This window comes from Medicago truncatula, chromosome 4 (genome assembly GCF_003473485.1).
Source record: "Medicago truncatula cultivar Jemalong A17 chromosome 4, MtrunA17r5.0-ANR, whole genome shotgun sequence".
Taxonomy (NCBI): domain Eukaryota; kingdom Viridiplantae; phylum Streptophyta; class Magnoliopsida; order Fabales; family Fabaceae; genus Medicago; species Medicago truncatula.
In genome coordinates this window covers 8,002,939-8,022,220 of record NC_053045.1, presented here as the reverse complement: position 1 = coordinate 8,022,220, position 19,282 = coordinate 8,002,939, and the positions used below count along the sequence as shown (strand labels likewise).

The 19,282-nt window shown below is 31.0% G+C and overlaps 4 protein-coding genes across 4 annotated transcripts in view; 2 read left to right on the top strand and 2 right to left on the bottom strand.

Moving 5' to 3' along the window:
* Positions 1-11,919, top strand: part of LOC11414308 (vesicle-associated membrane protein 722) — a 51,406-nt gene extending 39,487 nt beyond the window's left edge. Inside the window, exon 6 of the mRNA XM_039833105.1 lies at positions 11,789-11,919. Coding sequence (XP_039689039.1) covers positions 11,789-11,875 — 87 coding nt within the window. The 3' untranslated portion in view covers positions 11,876-11,919. The remainder of the gene's footprint in view (positions 1-11,788) is intronic.
* Positions 910-4,770, bottom strand: LOC11414307 (putative disease resistance protein RGA1). The gene is made up of 3 exons (XM_003604933.4): positions 1,453-4,770; positions 1,284-1,364; positions 910-1,179 (listed from the first exon to the last, which is right to left on the bottom strand). The coding sequence occupies exon 1, from the start codon at positions 4,514-4,516 to the stop codon at positions 1,454-1,456; it is 3,063 nt and encodes a 1,020-aa protein (XP_003604981.2). The 5' UTR covers positions 4,517-4,770; the 3' UTR covers positions 910-1,179; positions 1,284-1,364; position 1,453.
* Positions 6,416-8,981, top strand: LOC11421524 (vesicle-associated membrane protein 722). Its single transcript, XM_024780396.2, has 4 exons — positions 6,416-6,466; positions 8,300-8,454; positions 8,528-8,648; positions 8,874-8,981. Exons 1-4 carry the CDS (start codon positions 6,416-6,418, stop codon positions 8,934-8,936), a joined length of 390 nt encoding a protein of 129 aa, XP_024636164.1. The 3' UTR covers positions 8,937-8,981.
* A 262-nt stretch (positions 11,920-12,181) lies between the features above and the next one.
* On the bottom strand, positions 12,182-17,303 carry LOC11422508 (disease resistance protein RGA2). The gene is made up of 2 exons (XM_003604931.4): positions 13,815-17,303; positions 12,182-12,330 (listed from the first exon to the last, which is right to left on the bottom strand). Exon 1 carries the CDS (start codon positions 16,917-16,919, stop codon positions 13,845-13,847), a length of 3,075 nt encoding a protein of 1,024 aa, XP_003604979.1. The 5' UTR covers positions 16,920-17,303; the 3' UTR covers positions 12,182-12,330; positions 13,815-13,844.
* Positions 17,304-19,282: the final 1,979 nt, after the last annotated feature.

The following is a 19,282-nucleotide window of genomic DNA, read 5'->3' as shown; positions in this document are numbered from 1 at the left end:
GATTATATAATACGAAATATGGATCTGATTATTCAATCAGATTAAATTATATTTTGAAAAGAAAAAAATAAGACGCGTGAGAAACCAATAGAGTGAAAAAAGTAATAGCTTAACTGTTTTCCGCTGATAAAATACATCACAATACATAATTGGCCCTTGCTAAACTGAAAATTTCCTTCATAAAGAATGACCAACTACTACATGTTATTTTGTTTCAAAATGCTTTTCTTTACTTCCTAAATTTTCTCTCAAATTATTATAGCACATTATACACAACTTACTAAGATATTCCCAACAAACATAATCCCCGTTTTCTTAATAGCCATATAGATACATAAAGAGAAAGAAAGAAACAACTGATTTGTTATAACAGAAAGTTATAGAACTTAAACCCTCAAATTCTTTCCCAAATACAACTTGCAGCCAAATTAATGGATTTTGAAAATATTGCATAAACTACACAAAAGACCATTGCATAAACTACTCTTCACGGTTGTATAAACTGCACAAAAGACAAAAAAACTCATTCTAAAACTTAATGGATAATCAACAACAACAACTAGACAAACCAAGTTAATGTGACCGACCCACCTACTAGTAATATGTAATTAAATTAAAAGAATTCACCAAACAGATACAACTTAGCACAACTTTTAAATAAACAAACTGATTTTGCATCCAGAATTGAGTCTAAAATTGAATTTAACACACATATTTATTGTGTAAATCATTTTTATATGATTATGTCCAAACACAATCAATTTACCTTCAATTCACTTTTAATCATAATCAATCTAATAAAACTCAATTATTGTCTACGCATAACTAAACATACACATAGTTCCATCTTGTAACCTCGAGCGATCAAATCTTCTCAGCTACAAAATGGTCATTGATATCATTTTAATAAAACAATAATCTTTCCCTAAACTTTTCATAAACAAAAATGGTGATTCACCCTTTCACCGAAACAATTATGAATCCTTTAAGTAAATTAAACACAAAAAAAGTGAGTTGAACAATACAATATCACAAACAATCATTTTTTCTGTCGAAAAAAAAATCATTTTAAAATCCCAAACTATTTTAACAAACTATAGACAAACTAAAATGTAAAGACACATTCTGATTCTGAGAAACACGCTTGAAATGAGACTTGCAATCAGCAAAAGTATCAATCTGCCAACAAAAATAAACATAGTATATTATTATGGATGATGAACAACAACATAAATAATACTTTATAATTATAAAACAAATATGAGAAATTTAAGAGAACTTACACTTATTATTCTTGTGTAGGGGCTTTGACTTGAGTAGTTATAATCCTTCTATCATCATTGAAAAAAGGACAACTCAGCATCCTAAGAAAGACATGACAAAACAAGTGTCAAAAGCTAAACATACAGTCTTGATATGATAGTATTAATATATTCAAAACAATTTATTTACCTTATTGATTTTCCACCTTCGGGCAATCTTCGATGTTAAATACTTGCAGTGATTTTACCCATTCAGGTATAGATGTAAGATTCTCACAATTCCATATTCTTAGAGTTTGTAAAGTGGTAATGTGTTGAAGCCCCTCAGGTAAATATTTCATTTTTGGGATTTCATAGAACTGCAACAATTTGAGGTTCGTAAGTTCTTTCCATTTCACGCTGTAACAACCATCTTCATCATTGCACGGATCAAACTCCTCGCAATTTTCGATACACAATTCAGACAGTGTACTTAGATGTTGAAAGACACCACAGAGAGATTTAAAATTGAGTATGAAACCTATATCAAGATACTCTACTTTGGAATGATTGACTGCTTGCTGTAATATCTTCTCTGTGACATTTGAAAGCATTACTTTCCTGACATGTTTGTGTTGTGGAATTGAAACTAGATTAGGACAATATTTAATCGATAATCTTTCAAGACTCTGAAACTGATGACGACAACCCCTTGAGATTTCTTCTTCGCTACAATTACACCATCCTTTAAGATTATTTAACTGAAAGAGAGCTATATCTGTGAGTGACGCACAAAATGATGATGAGTTATCACTATTGCTATCATTCACTATGTACTCCAGGCAAGGCAACTTATACATTTGGAGGCGTTTGACATGCAACAGTGAGAGTTTGAAATATTGCAATCTTGTGCATTTGGATACATACAATTCAACCAAATTTGTACATAAATTGGCCGAACTAGACAATGTCACACCACCAAATCCATTTATTTCTAAATCCTTGATATTGGAGTGTAGAATGTCATGTAGAATCATATCATCTTTTTCAAAATCATTGCCATCACCAACAGTGTCTTCCTTCCAATTCAATGTCAATCGATGAAGATGTGACTTCCCTATTAAATTCATATGTTTAGCTTCTGTTGGACAATGCCTCAAATGTTCCAAGCCTTTTATCACGAGTCGTCCCCTCAAGTTATGTAATCCCCCTAGTTCACTAGTTTTAGCACTGTCTTTAGAAGTTGTATCTAACACAAAGTGTGTCAATCTTTGAAGATTAGTCATCTTTCCTATTCCACGTGGCATAGAAGTTAAGTTATGACAAAGATCCAACTCAAGATGTCTAAGACTTACCAACTTCCAAAGATCTTTGGGCAACTCTCTCAATTTAGAACACCTATTGAGTAAAAGAGTCTCCAAGTTAACTAATTCAGTTATAGACCTTGGGAGCTCTTCAACCATAAAACAACAAGAAAGATCAAGATACCTTAGCTGTTTCATTCTACCAATACAAGATGGAATATTCGTTAAATTCATGAAGCTAAGATTCAGCACACGAAATCGTCTAGAACTTGCCAGGATGGAATTACAAGCAGACAATTCTATTGAACCTTTAAAATAAGTTATTGGAATCCAGTGTAGCGGTAATAGAAATGTCTTTAATTTGTGAGCATTGAGAAGAGAAGTTGGAGCTTGCCAGGAAGAATCCAATTCAAAGCCAAAAGAGACATGACGAGGTTGTCTGTCAATATGTTGCCCCTTTTCTTTAACTAAAAGATAGTCATTTCTTGAAATAAAACTTGCCAGATCATGCACAATATCATGCATTTGGCAGCTCACACTGCCATAAAAGAAGTTATCTTCAGTGATATTTTGAAAGAAAGATTTATGAACTAAATCCATGAAGTACTTATCACCAATATCTTCTAAACTTGTACTTTCATCAGATGACTGAACAAACCCTTGTGCAATCCAAAGTCGAATCAATTTTGTTTTATCAATTAAATAGTCTTTTGGAAACAATGAACAAAAAGCAAAGCACTTTTTCAAATGAAATGGTAGATGATCATAACTTAGTTTGATAAGCTGTAAAATTTTATCACCTTGTTCATCAATTTGCATAAGATCTTTGTTCTTGAATGATGACCAATCCTCCTTCTGCATGGAATACATTAAGCTTCCAATGCTTCTGATGGCGAGAGGAACCCCTGAACATTTCTTCACAATTTCCTTGCCAATTGACACCAATTCCTCATTCTCTAGTTCTCTCTCATTCTCAAAAGCTAATTGACTAAATAATGTCCAAGATTGTTTTTCACCGAGACCCTGTAAGAACAAGGTGAAAGAAGAACCACTTGCCTTGGCAACCATCTCACTTCTTGCGGTGATAATTATTTTACTTCCTTCTGCGCCATCTTTCAGCAGTGTCATCAATTCAAGCCAAAGATTACGATCCTCATTCCAATTGTCATCCAAGACAAGCAAATATCTTTTGCCTTTAACTTTATCGCGGAGTTCCAATTGCACTTCTTCTATCTCAGCTGTAGTGTTAGATTTTATGATCTTTGCAGCAATAACTTTTACATTAAAATCTTCAGAAACACAAACCCATTTTTTAAACTCAAAATGTTGTTTCACTTTCTTGTCATTGTATACAAATTGAGCAAGCGCAGTCTTCCCCAGTCCTCCGATTCCAATTATAGAAATAACTGAAACATTCTCTTTCACATTGTTGCCGGTGTTAAACAACAACTCTATCAACTTTTTCTTCTCCTCATCTCTTCCAATAACTTCTTCCTCACGAATAAAGGAGTGAGTTTCTCTTTCTCTCAAAACTCGTTGCTCAGGTGCACGATTTGTAAAATTAAAGACTCTCTTAGCAACATTAAGGGCCTCAATTCTCTTACTAAGTTCCTTAATTTTCTGAACCATTTTGTAAGAAAAGAGAAGCTGGTTGGATGATGAGAAGAAGATGTGAAACTTTTTAGCCTTCTTGTTACTGGTCATCACCTGTCGCCTCAAGTCTTCCGTGTTAAAGTCATCGAGCAAGTCATCGGCATCATCAAGAGCATCTTTCAGCTTTTCCAACCACAGTTGAACTTGATGGTTGTTGGTTCCTTGCTGCTCCTCTGCATCCAAAACCACAGCCTTGATCTCAGACATATTCTCCACCAGCTTTTGAAGATCATCTCTCATGTTCCAGCCTTCAACAACCATAGAACCCAGCTTCCCGATCAGCTTATCAATCATGTTAAACAGAAGTCCTTCAGCCATTTTTCTCTCAAGTGGATAAGGAGCAATGGCTTTTGATAGATTGAATTCACACAGAATATGATATAGCAATAATTCAAAGAGATATGATATAGTTTACAAAGTGTCTGTTTTTTTTAAAGGAAAAATGATATTCAAGAACTTGTGTATTTTTTATTTTATTTTATTTATGATAAATAATAACAATAAAACAGAATATGCAATAGCAATAATTCAAGGAGCAATAATTGATAGACAAAAGCAACATGCTAGTAGTAGCAATAATTGATAGAAACTGTATGTGCAAAATATAATATATGTGAGTAACGCACAAAATGATGAGTTATCTTCTATTGCTATCTTAACTGAGAATAATGACTGCACGCAGTACATTTTTTAACAAATAACCATCAATTTAGTTTCCAAACCATTGAAATTAGATATTAACAATCATGAATCCTTATAGAGTTATAGAGATATGATATAGTTTACTAAGCGTCTGATTTTTTTGAAGCGAAAGTGATATTCAAGAAATCAATCATACTTTGTGTATTTTTTATTTAATATTTGATAAATAATAACGATAGCAATAATTAAAGGAGCAATAATTGATAGACAAAAGAAACAACGTACTAGCAAGTACTAGCAAAAGTAATGGCAATAATTCAAGGAGCAATAATGGATAGATAGTGTATGTGCAGAATATGATATATTCTTTTTTAATGACATCCCTAAAAAAACAAAACACTATGAGTCATGCGGTCACAAATTCAATACAAAGGTGAACTAACAAAAGATGCAAAGAGCATAAACTGTTACTTGGATTTAGAATAATGATAGCAATCGGTACATTTTTAACTAATAACCATCAATTGAAATTAGATTTTAACAATCATGAATCCTTAAGTTCGCGTGTTTTTTCAATTCAACATTGTATCTTTTTTTTTAAAAAAAAAATAAAAAAAAATCATTCCTCTAAGTTGTTAATGTTATGCTTTTCGTCCCCCCGTTAGCTAGGATGATGAGCCACACAGAGAAAGACCAAAACCAAAAAAAAAAAAAATTTTTTGTAGAGGGACCAAAACAAAAAAATGAGAAGTCGAAAAATTCAAATTTAAGAATAACAATTCTACCATCTTCTTCATATATTTTCTTCAACCATTTTCATCTTAGCCGCACATATTCACTATTTCTTCTACCCATATCCTCCATTCATGCTAAAACTCCACATATAAATTATATGTTAAATAGCACATATAGCCGAGAAAAAATAAATCTTCATGAAACCTAGCTATCACCTCTTCTTCTTCCCTCGTCATCTTCTCCATCTTCATCCTCATTTTCATAATCTTGCCCGTAAAAATTGAAACCCATAATCATTCCTCATTTTCATAATCTTGCCCGTAAAAATTTGAAACCCAGAATCATAAAAAAAATCCTTCAAAATCAAATTACAAAACAAAATCATTAAAAAAATTCATTAATTCGTTATTTATAATTGCTGGATTTTTTGGGTTGCGGGGAATAATTGATTTATCAAAGTAATAAAATATAAAAGACAGGATAGGCCTCAACCAATACAACAGAGATACATAGAGTAAAACCTATTAAAAGAGAATCCGGATCAATCCCAAGAAAGGAAAAGACCTAAAGAAGAAAACTAGTCAAATTATAACCATACTTAAGCAAACAACAGCTAAAAGACTACCCTTTCTATGAAAATTTGAACAAAAGCATTATTTGTTAATCATGGTTTGTTGTTGATAGATCTTCTGGATATGATTCACTACATTTTTTCAGATACTTACTTCCACTTTCTCACCCTTTTAATTTCCCTTCATTCTTTGGCTTATGGATATAATTCTCTAAGTTTGTCATTGATACGGTTTCAATTTTTTTATGAAATGAAATTTTGTGTTGACGATGACTGTGGTGAGTGATAATGTTGATGATAATTGTGGTGATGATACTGTTGTAATTTTTTTCTTCTAATTTGTGCTGGTGGTGCTGCATTTCTTTGTGGGCTATGATGGTGATTTGTTGAATTTTTTTTTTTTCTGGAGTTTTTTCCTTGATGCTCATGACTATGGTATGAAGTTCAATGGAAGGTAGAAGATGAAGAAAAGGAAAGCAAAATTATGCGTTGGTGATTCACTATTAGATTCAATAGTCTTGCATTATTTAATGGTCTATTTTGTGGAGAATACATTGACTTATAAATGAAGGATATGGGTAGAAGAAACTGTGAATATGTGCGACTAAGATGAAAATGGTGGAAGAAAGATATGAAGAAGATGGTAAAGTTGTTATTTTTAAATTTGAATTTTTCGATTTTTTCGTTTTTTGGTTTTGATCCCTCAACAAATTTAGTTTTTTGGTTTTGGTCCCTCTCCCTGGTGACTCATCATCCACTTTGCCACGGCGGCCATGTCAACCACTACCACATCATCATCATATGTTAGTCATGTGTACGTTTTTGTAACAGAAGCTAACGGGAGGGATGAAAAGCATAACGTTAACAACTTACACGGACAGTTTTGAAAAAAGAAAGATACAGAGACGAAAAGCAAAAACACAGCAAACTACAAGGACACTTTACATATTTAGGCCTTTTATTAATGAATCAATTGTCAACAGCTGGCTAAGGACAACTTGTTTAAGACTTTTAAAAATAAAATATGATTTTAGGTAAAGTAATAAAATAATCCAATGATGCTTTGGAGATTTTTGTGTGAAAAAACTCAAGTTAATTTGCCTCTGATATAATGATGAAAATTGCTTTTTTTAAACTCAATTGATAAAATGGTTAAATATGTTTTTAGTCCCTATAAAATTAAGAATTTCAAAGTTTATTCTTTACTTAATTTTAATAGGTTTTTTAGTCCTTACAAAAAAATTACTTTTAATTTTAGTCCCTGTTACAACAAAGTTTGTTTAATTATCCTTAAACTCTTAAAATTTTTGAACAACTTTTTTTAGACAAGTTTAGAACACTATAAAAGGTTCAATTACTAAAGTTTAGATTTTTTTAAGATGAAACGAATTAAATATGAATATTTTAAAACGGCAAAAGTTAAAGATAAAATTAACAAAATTTGGACGTAGAAATCAAAATATGCGTCAATTTTTTGCAGAGGAATTTTAGTAATGTGCTTAACACGTCTGTGAAAAATTGTTCAAAAAGAGTGTAAACATAAATTAAACAAATAATTTGAATCGAGGAGGGACTAATATTGAGTGTAGAAATTTTTTTAGGAACTAAAAGAACTATTAAAATTAAGTAAGGATAAAACTTAAAGAATCCAAATTTTATAGGGACCAAAAACATATTTAACCCTTGATAAAATTTGATTATTTCTTTTTTAGAAGTTACTAATAATTTATATTTTCATTTAAATCAAATCTTACTTTTTGTCTTTTTCAATTCTAATTATTTCCATAAGTTGAAGCTCACTAATAAAAAGTTCTAAAAAGTGAAATTTTGTTTGTTAAAATAAACATGCAGTGATCGTCCTCGTGAGCTTAACTCAGTTGGTAGAGAAAATGTATAATATATATGCAAGGTGTGGGGTTCAAACTCCGGCTACCAAAAAAAAAAAACATGCAGTGATCATCCTTGCTTAAATTGTTCATGGTGCTATAATTTTAAAAATGACCCTCCCTATCTTCAAATTTATGATTTTAATTTGTTCACCCATATTTTTTCTGGCTCATTAGATCTTCTATATTGTTTTCTATTTCAAAAAAAGAAAAGAAAAGATCTTCTATATTGTTTTCCTTTTTCTGTTGAACATGTTTCATGATTAGTGGAATTTTGCAGCTTACTGTGTTGTTGCAGTGGAGTCTGTTGGTAGACAAATTCCAATAGCTTTTCTTGAACGTATTAAAGATGATTTTAATAAAAAATATGGTGGAGGAAGAGCTACAACAGCAACTGCTAAAAGTCTTAACAAAGAATTTGGGTACTTTATCTTCTTGTGCAACATATATTTACATGTTAATTACTTTATAATACTTATGATATATATGCTTTAGACCAAAGTTGAAGGAGCAGATACAGTATTGTGTGGAACATCCGGAGGAGGTTAGAAAACTTGCTAAAGTGAAAGCACAAGTTTCTGAAGTCAAAGGAGTTATGATGGAAAATATCGACAAGGTATTGCATTGATTGCTGCACATATTAATACTTACACCTTTACGACTGTCCGACAAAATAGAACTGACACTTCATATTGAAGAACTCTTCGGTATCTACATGTCATTGGCATATCGAGTGTTTGGTGTTCGTGTATGTTTTGATGCTTCATAGCTATTTAATTGTCTCTAGAATTTCATTTAATATCATGTGGCAAGTCATAATGGTATTATATGTTATTTGCAGGTTATTGATAGGGGAGAGAAGATTGAGGTTTTGGTGGATAAACCTGAGAACCTTCGCTCTTAGGTTAGATTCTTAATTTTATTGTTTGTTTTTAGTCACAATTGAGCCAAACCTACAGGTTTTTTCTAGATTACCCTCTCTTATTTAGAGGGTATTTTATGGAGGAAAGTTTGTATTTAATTACGTATAGTTAATTACAGGTTTTTTCTAGATTACCCTCTCTTATTTAGAGGGTATTTTACCCTTTCATGATATCAACCAATCAAAATGTAAGCAACATTAAATGTCATAAATGAGTCAATTTTTTTCTAAAAAAAGAATCAATTATAATCATAAGGTAACTTTTAACACTTTTAATTTTTATTTAATTATAGACATGATTGAATTAGAGATCATTTATCTTATTTATTTGTTACACTTGGGTCCTTTATCTTTATTTTTTTTTCCGCTTAGGTCTTTTATCTCTTATAAAAGCACATATACATCCTTTTTCTCATTTTTTTTATTAAAAAAAATACATAATTTTATTTTTTAAAATATCTTTTTATTAAAAATGAAACAAATTCATAAATATGATCATCATCTTCATCTTCTTCCTTTGAATCTTCATCATCTTCATTGAATCAAAAAAATTTCTACACAAATATATCTCTAAATATCATGAATTAATGTTATATTCACCTCAAATCTTCTTTTAAACACAAAAATCAAACCTCTATAGAGAAAGAAATTTAGTTTCATCACCAAAAAAAATAAAAATTAGTTATATAAATTGTCACGCTGTATATTATTATTATTATTATTATTATTATTATTATTATTATTATTATTATTATTTTCTAACTCAATATTCAAGCCCGACATGAAAATAACTCCAAAATTGATAGCAGCTTTGCACATCAATTTTGTTGTTTCTAGAACAATCTTAACTTTCGTAAAGCCTAACCCTTCCGCCAGTGACTAAGGCTCCACCATCCACCTTGCAACATTTGTGAAATTAAGGTTTTGATTTTTGTGTTTAAAATAAAATTTGAGGTGAATATAACAATAATTCACGATATTTGAAGATATATTTTAGTAGAATTTTTTTTATTTAAAGAAGATGTTAAAGATTCAAAGGAAGAAGATGAAGATGATGAACATCTTCATCATATTTTTGGATTTTTTTTTTCAGTTTTAATAAAAATATATTTTTAAAAATAAAATTATGAATTTTTTAATAAAAAAAATGCGAAAAAAGATGTATATGTGCTTTTAAGAGAGATAAATGACCTAAACGGAAAAAATAAAGACAAATGACCAAAGTGTTACAAATAAATAAGATAAATGACCCATAATATAATATTGCCTTAATTATATTTAGGTGTTCAATCTTAATTAATTTACACTACATGACTGACTTAGAACAATTAAAATTTCACATCAAATTTCTTTCATCTGAATGCATTTAAATTTATCAGTTATATTCATAAAATTTATTCCTCCCATTTTGATTGTTCAATTTCGTCGTTCCCAACTGCCGCATTTTTCAATTTTCGTGAGAATCGTCATGATTTCAAATATCGTGAGAATTGCCGTTATTTCCAACGTTAGGTATGATGACTTGATTTTTCTTTTTGATTTGATTTTTCTTGATTGTGAGGTAGTTAATTATAACAATTGAGTAAATCATCTGTTGTATACTTTGAGGGCTGCTAGCAGGTGTTGCCGTTGTGATGTTGTGAGAGTTTGCTAGCATTTTTTTGGTTGCTGCTGAAATGGTTATGTGATGAGACTTTTGTTCTTTTATTTGGACTTAAAGGCTGTGAGACAAATATATGCGTGTTAACAGATTTTATTAGGTTGGCTGCTTAAATAAAAAAAAATAAGTCACGATACCTGATGCGATTCTAGAAACAACGACAATTCTCACGATAATTGGAAATTGCGGCAATTTGGAGCGACAAAATTGAACAATCAAAATGGGAAGAAGAATGAAAAAGAAACAAAAATTGATCAATATGGAAGAATAAAGAAGAAGAAATTTGAAAGAAGGAGATGTTTTTGTTCTCGGGGTTCTGGAATGGAAGAAATTTTATGAATGTAAATGATGAATTTAAGGACATCCAGATGAAAGAAATTTGATGTGAAATTTTATTTGTTATAAATCTTTTTTTTTTCGAAGGAATTTGTTATAAGTCTTGTAGTGTAAATTAATTAAGATTGAACATCTTAATATAAAAAAAAATTATATCATTTGTTATTTCAAAAAAAATTAAATTAAATAAAAATTAAAAGTATTAAAAGTTAGCTTATAATTAAGATTAACCCTCCTTCAAAAAAATAATAATTAAGATTAACTCTTTTATTTTTAGAAAAAATCTATTCATTTATTTGACAATTAATGATACCTATGTATATTACATTTTGATTGGTTGATATCATGAGAGGGTAAATTACCCTCTAAACAAGAGAGGGTAACATAGGCCTCACCTAATTAATCTCATGCATATAGTATTTAGTTCTGGAATTGAACTTGAATACGTCCTTGTTTGGTTCAAGTGCGAGTCGTTAGTTTACATCGACTATGAACATAGTCAATGTTATATATAAGACATGTGATTCATATCCCAATGTTTTAAAGTTTTGGATGGAGCTGTAGTGTCCAAATCTCTTGGTCGTTCTGAATCATCGGGTTGCTCCCAAATTCTCAAGTCTAGTTTTCTTGTTGATGCCTTAGGGATCACTGGGGTTCGAGCTTAGTTTATTTGATTCTGATTGATTCTTTTCTTTTTTTGATAAAAAATACTTTGTTTTTAGATCAGATGCAACCAAATCCAATAATTCCATTTAAATAAAATCTTGAAACTCTAGCACTATTGGATTGATTTGTTATCAGTTATTTATTGGAATGTCAATTGAAATAGTATCAAAACATGAAGATCAAGCTCATAGTTCTTGCTATCATAATTGCATTGATTCTCATTATTGTTCTTTCTGTGTGCCATGGCTTCAGTTGTTAACTATTCTCATTTTTTCTAGAATTGTCACTATATATTGGATTGTTTTGTAATATAATAGTATATACAGTGAACTTTATGATTTGTTTATTAGACATTCAATAGCTTCATGTAAAAAATTAGGAAGGGAAGTAAATAAGGTGTGGTAGGATATGCATAATATTTCCCTTCCTCAATATTTATTTATTTTTTTACAACAAATTAACATTCCTTTAAACTTTCATGAACAAAATTGGTGATTAACCATTTCTCCCAAACATTTATGAATACTTGAAGTAAATTAAACAAGTACAATATCTGAAACACAAAAAAGAGTTGAACAATACAATATTACAATCAATCATCTTAAAAATCCCAAAGTATTTTATCAAACTGTATTGAAAGTAAAATGTAAAGACACGTTCTGGTTTCTGAGAAACAATCTTGAAATGAGACACGCAATTAACATAAGTTTCAATCTGCCATGAAAAATAAACATAGTAGATTATTATGGATGACGAGCAACAACATAAATAATACTTTATAATTGTAAAACAAATATGAGAAAAATATAATAACAACATATATAGATTAAATTAATGCATATGATTACTTTATTTTTAATTTTAAAAATATAATAACAACATAGATTAAATTTAAAAAATTCTTATTAACCCTCCAAAACCTCCTAAAACCCTCCCCCAATAAATTTTTTTAGTTCCTCTAAATAAGGAGGGTTTTGATATGATAAAAGAAGAGAATTGTTGTTCCCACATTTGGTTTGGCTATGCCACACGAGTAATTTACCCAAATGCCCCTCGGCAGTTAACTGTCGAAGTTTTAGAAATACGGCTGCAATTAACTGCCGAGGAAGACTTCGGCAGTAAACTACCGAGGAAAAACAAAATTCGGCAGTTAACTGCCGAGGAAACCTCAAACCTGTTTTTTTTTTTTTGACAAAATCCATAAATTGTCATTAATAACAAATCTTTTTTTTTTTTTTTGACAAAAACCATAAGTTGTCTTTAATAATATTTATTGATTTTGAATGTTTCAATCATTATTTTGGTACATTTTAAACAATTGCAGAATTATATGTGTATATATCTTAATAAGAATAACATTTAAATCAGTGTAAAAATTAAGCATTTGAATATTATTTTGCACATTACTTAAATACAAATAACAATAAAAAAATCGTAAAAATAATTGTGCACAACGATTTTTTTTAAGGTATAATATGTTGTTATATTTTCTACATTAAAATAATTGTGTACAAAGATTTTTTTTATTTAAGTAATTTGCAAAATAATATTCAAATACTTAATTTTTACACTTATTGAAATGTTTTTTGAGGACTTAAATGTTAAGCCTAAAACAAAGAAAAAGGAAATAAAAGAAGAAAATTTCGTGAAAGTTCTTTGGAAATAAAATAGGCAAAAAAAGAAAAATGAGTAATACAATTAAAATAATTGTGAATATTTCCGTAAAAAGGAAATAAAAGAAGAAAATTCCGTGAAAGTTCTTTGGAAATAAAATATTCACTATTGTTGAAGATCAAAACAGTTATAACAAAAAAAAATTAAAGGAATAATACAATTAAAATAAATAAGGAAGGCAAATCAACAAAATTAAAAACGAATTATTAAGAAAAATCAATCAAAAATGATAAAGACCGCGGAATATTCTCAATGAATAAAAAAAAAACTGATTTGAGGTTTCCTCGGCAGTTAACTGCCGAAGTTTTCAGTTTTCCTCGGTAGTTTACTACCAAAGTTTTTCTCGGCAGTTACTGCAGCCGGTTTCATAATTCGGCAGTTAACTGCCGAGGGGCATTTGGATAAATTACTCGTGTGGCATAGCCAAACCAAATGTGGGAACATCAATTCTCATAAAAGAATCGCCAAGAGCTAGCTAGAAATCATGTCATGATATGATAATATATTCAAAACAATTTATTTACCTTGTTGTAGAACGTATTGATGTTCCACATCTACACATGCCGCCGAGACGTCACATTCGGGCAACCTTTGATATCTAATACTTGTAGTGATTTTACCCATTCAGGTATAGATGTAAGATTCTCACAATTTCTGATTCTTAGAGTTTGTAAAGTGGTAATGTGCTGAAGCCCCTCAGGCAAATATTTCATTTTTGGGATATCTTTGAAAATCAACAATTTGAGGTTCGAGAGTTCTTTCCATTTCATGCTGTAACAACCATCTTCATCATTGCACGGATCAAACTCCTCGCAATTGAGGATACGCAATTCACAGAGTGTACCTAGATGTTGAAAGACTCCACTAAGAGATTTCAAATTGAGTATGGATTCTATATTAAGAGACTCTACTTTGGAATGATTGACTAGTTGCTGTAATATATCTGAAGATACTCTACAAAGATCTACTTCCCTGATATATGTGTGTTGTGGAATTGAAACTAGCTTATAACAATCATTAATCAATAAGGTTTCAAGACTCTGAAACTGATGACAACAACCCCTTGAGATTTCTTCTTCGCTACACTTACACCATCCTTTAAGATTATTTAACTGAAAGAGAACTATATATGTGAGTGACGCACAAAATGATGATGAGTTATCACTATTGCTATCATTGATTATGTACTCCAGGCAAGGCAAATTATACATGTCAAGGCGTTTGACATGCATCAGTGAGAGTTCAAAATATTGCAATCTCGAACAGTTGACTAAGCCCAATTCAACCAAATTTGGTAATAAATTGGGCGAACTTGACAATGTCACACCACCGAATCCACTTATTACTAATGCCTTGATATTGGAGTGCAGAATGTCATGTAGAATTATTTCATCCTTTTCAAACTCATTGCCATCACCAACAGTGTGTTGTTTCCACTTCAATCTCAATCGATGAAGATGTGACTTCCCTATTAAATTCATATGCTTAGCTTCTGTTGGACAATGCCTCAAATGTTCCAAGCCAGTTATCTCGAGTAGTCCCCTCAAGTTATGTAATCCTCCTAGCTCACTAGTTTTAGCACTATCTTTAGAAGTCGTATCTAACACAAATTGTGTAAGTGTTTGAAGATTAGTCATCTTTCCTATTCCACGTGGCATAGAAGTTAAGTCATCACAATAATCCAACTCAAGATGCCTAAGTCTTACCCATTTCCAAAGATCTTTGGGCAACTCTTTCAAGTGAGTACACCAATTAAGTAAAAGAGTCTCCAAGTTAACTAAATCAGTTATTGACCTTGGGAGCTCCTCAACCATTCTACAATAAGAAAGGTCAAGATACCTTAGATGTTTCATTCTACCAATACAAGATGGAATATTCTTTGATTCTATGTTAAGATTCAGCACACGAAATCGTCTAGAACTTGACATGATGGAATTACAGGCAGACAATTCTATTGAACCTTCACCATAATAAGTCAATGGATTCCCAAGTTGTGGTAACAGAAATGTCCTTAATTTGTAAGCATTGAGAAGAGAAGTTGGAACTTGCCAGGAAGAATCCAATTTAAAGCCAAAAGAGACATGACGAGGTTGTTTATCAATATGCTGCCCCTTTTTATTAACTAAAAGACAATCATTTCTTGAAATAACACTTGCCAGATCATGCACAATATCATGCATTTGGCAACTCACACTGCCATAATAGTTATCTTCGGTGATATTTTGAAAGAAAGATTTATGAACTAAATCCATGAAGTACTTATCACCAATATCTTCTAAACTTGTACTTTCATCTGATGATGACTGAACAAACCCTTGTGCAATCCAAAGTCGAATCAATGTTATTTTACAAATTAAAAAGTCTTTTGGAAACAATGAACAAAAAGCAAAGCACTTTTTCAAATGAAATGGTAGATGATCATAACTTAGTTTGATAAGCTGAAAAATTTTATTATCACCTTGTTCATCAATTTTCATAAGATCTTTGTTCTTGAATGTTGACCAATCCTCCTTCCGCATGGAATAGATTAAGCTTCCAATGCTTCTAATGGCGAGAGGAACACCCGCACATTTTTTCACAATTTCCTTGCCAACTGACACAAATTCCTCATTCTCCTGTTCTTTGTCATTCTCAAAAGCTAATTGACTAAATAATCTCCAAGATTGTTTTTCATCCAGACCCTTTAAATTGAAGATAGAAGATGTACCACTTGCCTTGGCAACCTTCTCACTTCTTGCGGTGATAATTATTTTACTTCCTTTTGCTCCGCCTTTCAGCAGTCTCATCAATTCAAGCCAAAGATCACGATCCTCATTCCAATTGTCATCCAAGACAAGCAAATATCTTCTTCCTTCAACTTTTTCACGGAGCTCCAATTGCACTTTATCCATCTCATCATTAGTTTTAGATTCTATGATCTTTGATGCAATACCTTTTACATCAAAATCATCAGAAACACAAACCCACTTTTTCAACTGAAAATGTTGTTGCACTTCTTTGTCATTGTATACAAGTTGAGCAAGTGCAGTCTTTCCAAGTCCTCCAATTCCAATTATAGAAATAATTGAAACATTCTCTTTCACATTGTTGCCGGTGTTAAACAACAACTCTATCAACTCTTTCTTCTCCTCATCTCTTCCAATAACTTCTTCCTCACGAATAAAGGAGTGAGTTTCTCGTTGTTTCAAAACTCGTTGCTCAGGTGTACGATTTGTAAAATTAAAAATTCTCTGACCAACATTAAGAGCCTCAATTCTCTTACTAAGTTCCTTAATTTTCTGAACCATTTTGTAAGAAAAGAGAAGCTGGTTGGATGATGAGAAGAAGATGTAAAACTTTTTAGCCTTCTTGTTACTGGTCATGACTTGTCGCCTCAAGTCTTCAGTGTTAAAGTCATCGAGCAAGTCATCGGCATCATCAAGAGCATCTTTGAGCTTTTCCAGCCAGAGTTGAACTTGATGGTTGTTGGTTCCCTGCTGCTCCTCTGCATCCAAAACCACAGCCTTGATCTCAGACATATTCTCCACCAGCTTGTCAAGATCATCTCTCATGTTCCAGCATTCAACAACCACAGAACCCAGCTTCCCGATCAGCTTTTCAATCATGTTGAACAAAAGACCTTCAGCCATTTTTTTCGCAAGTGGATAGAATGTGCGGGATTTTGAGAGATTGAATTTACACGGTACAAGTTTTCAGAGGGGATAGTATCCTTAAAAATATATGATATAGTTTATAAAGATGTCATCAAGGAACAATAGTTGATGATCGATAATCAAAAGCATCTTAGTAGCAAACGCAAGGAATAATAATCAAAAGCATCTTACTAACAAAAGCAAGGAACAATAATCAATAGCATCTTACTAGCAAAAGCAAGGAACAATAATCAATAGCATCTTACTAGCAAAAGCAAGGAACAATAATCAATAGCATCTTACTAACAAAAGCAAGGAACAATAATCAAAAGCATCCTACTAAAGCAATAGAAAAGCATCTTACTAGCAGAAGCAAGGATAAATCTTACTTAGGTACAAACCCAGATAAAATTTATTTGGGCATAAACTCACAAATAAAAATAATTAAAAGAGAAAATGATTAAGTGATGTGATTAAATTCTTGTAGAAAAAGTGATGATTAAATTATTTCTCTTTTAACTTTTTTTAATTCATGTGCTCAAACAAATTTTATTTGGATTTGTGTCTAAGTTAGACGTGCTTGAATTTTGATATTAGTTTTCACGAGAACATGTTGGTTTTGAAATTCGAAAAATACCGTTGAAAATGAATTTTTATCATCAAAGTGATTAACATGTTGAGTCAAGACCATGTCACTTTCTATGAGACAGGTGTGCAAAACAAACTATTGACCATGCCTCCTCCACGATAAAACAGTTCAGTTCACACTGTGCGATTACCTACTACATGTAGATAATCGTCTGAGAATTAACACCCTAAATATGATACGGGTATCACAAATTATGGTACGAATACCACTTGAAACCGAAGGGACATATAGGAGAGATGAAGAAAAAAAGAGGTCCGTCAACACAAACCGAAAAGGGATAGAAAAAGAAAAAGATTTGAAGTTTCGGAATTCTTTTTCGGTATACCGAATGAACTAGGAGGACTCTCCTTTTTAGGGAGAATTCGTAACAAAACTATGGAGAAACATAAGAATTAACTAATTTGCAGATTAGATCAAGTAACAAACGGATCAAATAAGTTGAGCACGCGAGCGGATAAGATCGAAAATATCCGAATAGTTTGTTGGATCAAATATAAACGAAAATTATTTGTTAAGAAAGAGCTTTCAGATGATGATTAAATTAATTAATTTAACATTTCCAGGTGATAAAAAATATATATCTTTTTGACACAAGCTCACGTCTGGACGGGCAGGTGGCGGCGGCGTTGCGCGTGATATATATTTTCTTGAGCGTTCTCTTCGTTCACAAAATTGGGTACCTTAAGGGCACACATTTAGGAGTGATCCCCCTTCTATATAAACACTACTAAAGTAATGTGTGTTATCTCATATGTGAGACTTTCACATTTTTTCAAGAGTAAATTACACTCCCCTCCCCTCAAAGTTGCTTGAATCACACTTTCATCCCTTCTTATGTTAAAATATACACTTCCTCCCTTGAAAAGTAAAATTTATACTCCCCTCCCTTTATAAGATGCTTGAATTACAACTTCTCCCTTAATAATTAAATATGCACCACATTTTAATTTATTTTGATATATATTAATTTTAAACCACCATTTAAGAAAAATTAATTCATTTCTTTATAATTTAAATGTCAATGATAATTAAATTTAAATATTTTTCTATTAATTTTATAATTTAGAATATAAAATTAACTTTTAAATAATCATGTTTTATTCTCTTTTACTAATTTTTCACATATTTTAATTTTAGTTTGAGTTGTTTCATATTTTATAATAGGGTATAAAACCACGTGCTAATGAAATTGTGAATAAAAAATAGCGAAAAAAATATGTATTCGATTTTTATTATATTAAAATAGACCCGCAATAATATTTTTTTAATTGTTAGATTATTATTTTTTAGCTAGATTATTAAAACTGGGTACCATAAGGGCACACATTTAGGAGTGATCCCCCTTCTATATAAACACTACTAAAGTAATGTGTGTTATCTCATATGTGAGACTTTCACATTTTTTTTAAGAGGAAATTACACTCCCCTCCCCTCAAAGTTGCTTGAATCACACTTTCATCCCCTCTTATGTTAAAATATACACTTCCCTCCCTTGAAAAGTAAAATTTATACTCCCAGTCCCCTCCCTTTATAAGATGCTTGAATTACAACTTCTCCCTTAATAAGTAATATGCACCACACTTTAATTTATTAACATAAATAAATATTTTTATGATATATATTAATTTTAAACCACCATTTAAGAAAAATTAATTCATTTCTTTATAATTTAAATGTCAATGATAATTAAATTTAAACATTTTTCTATTAA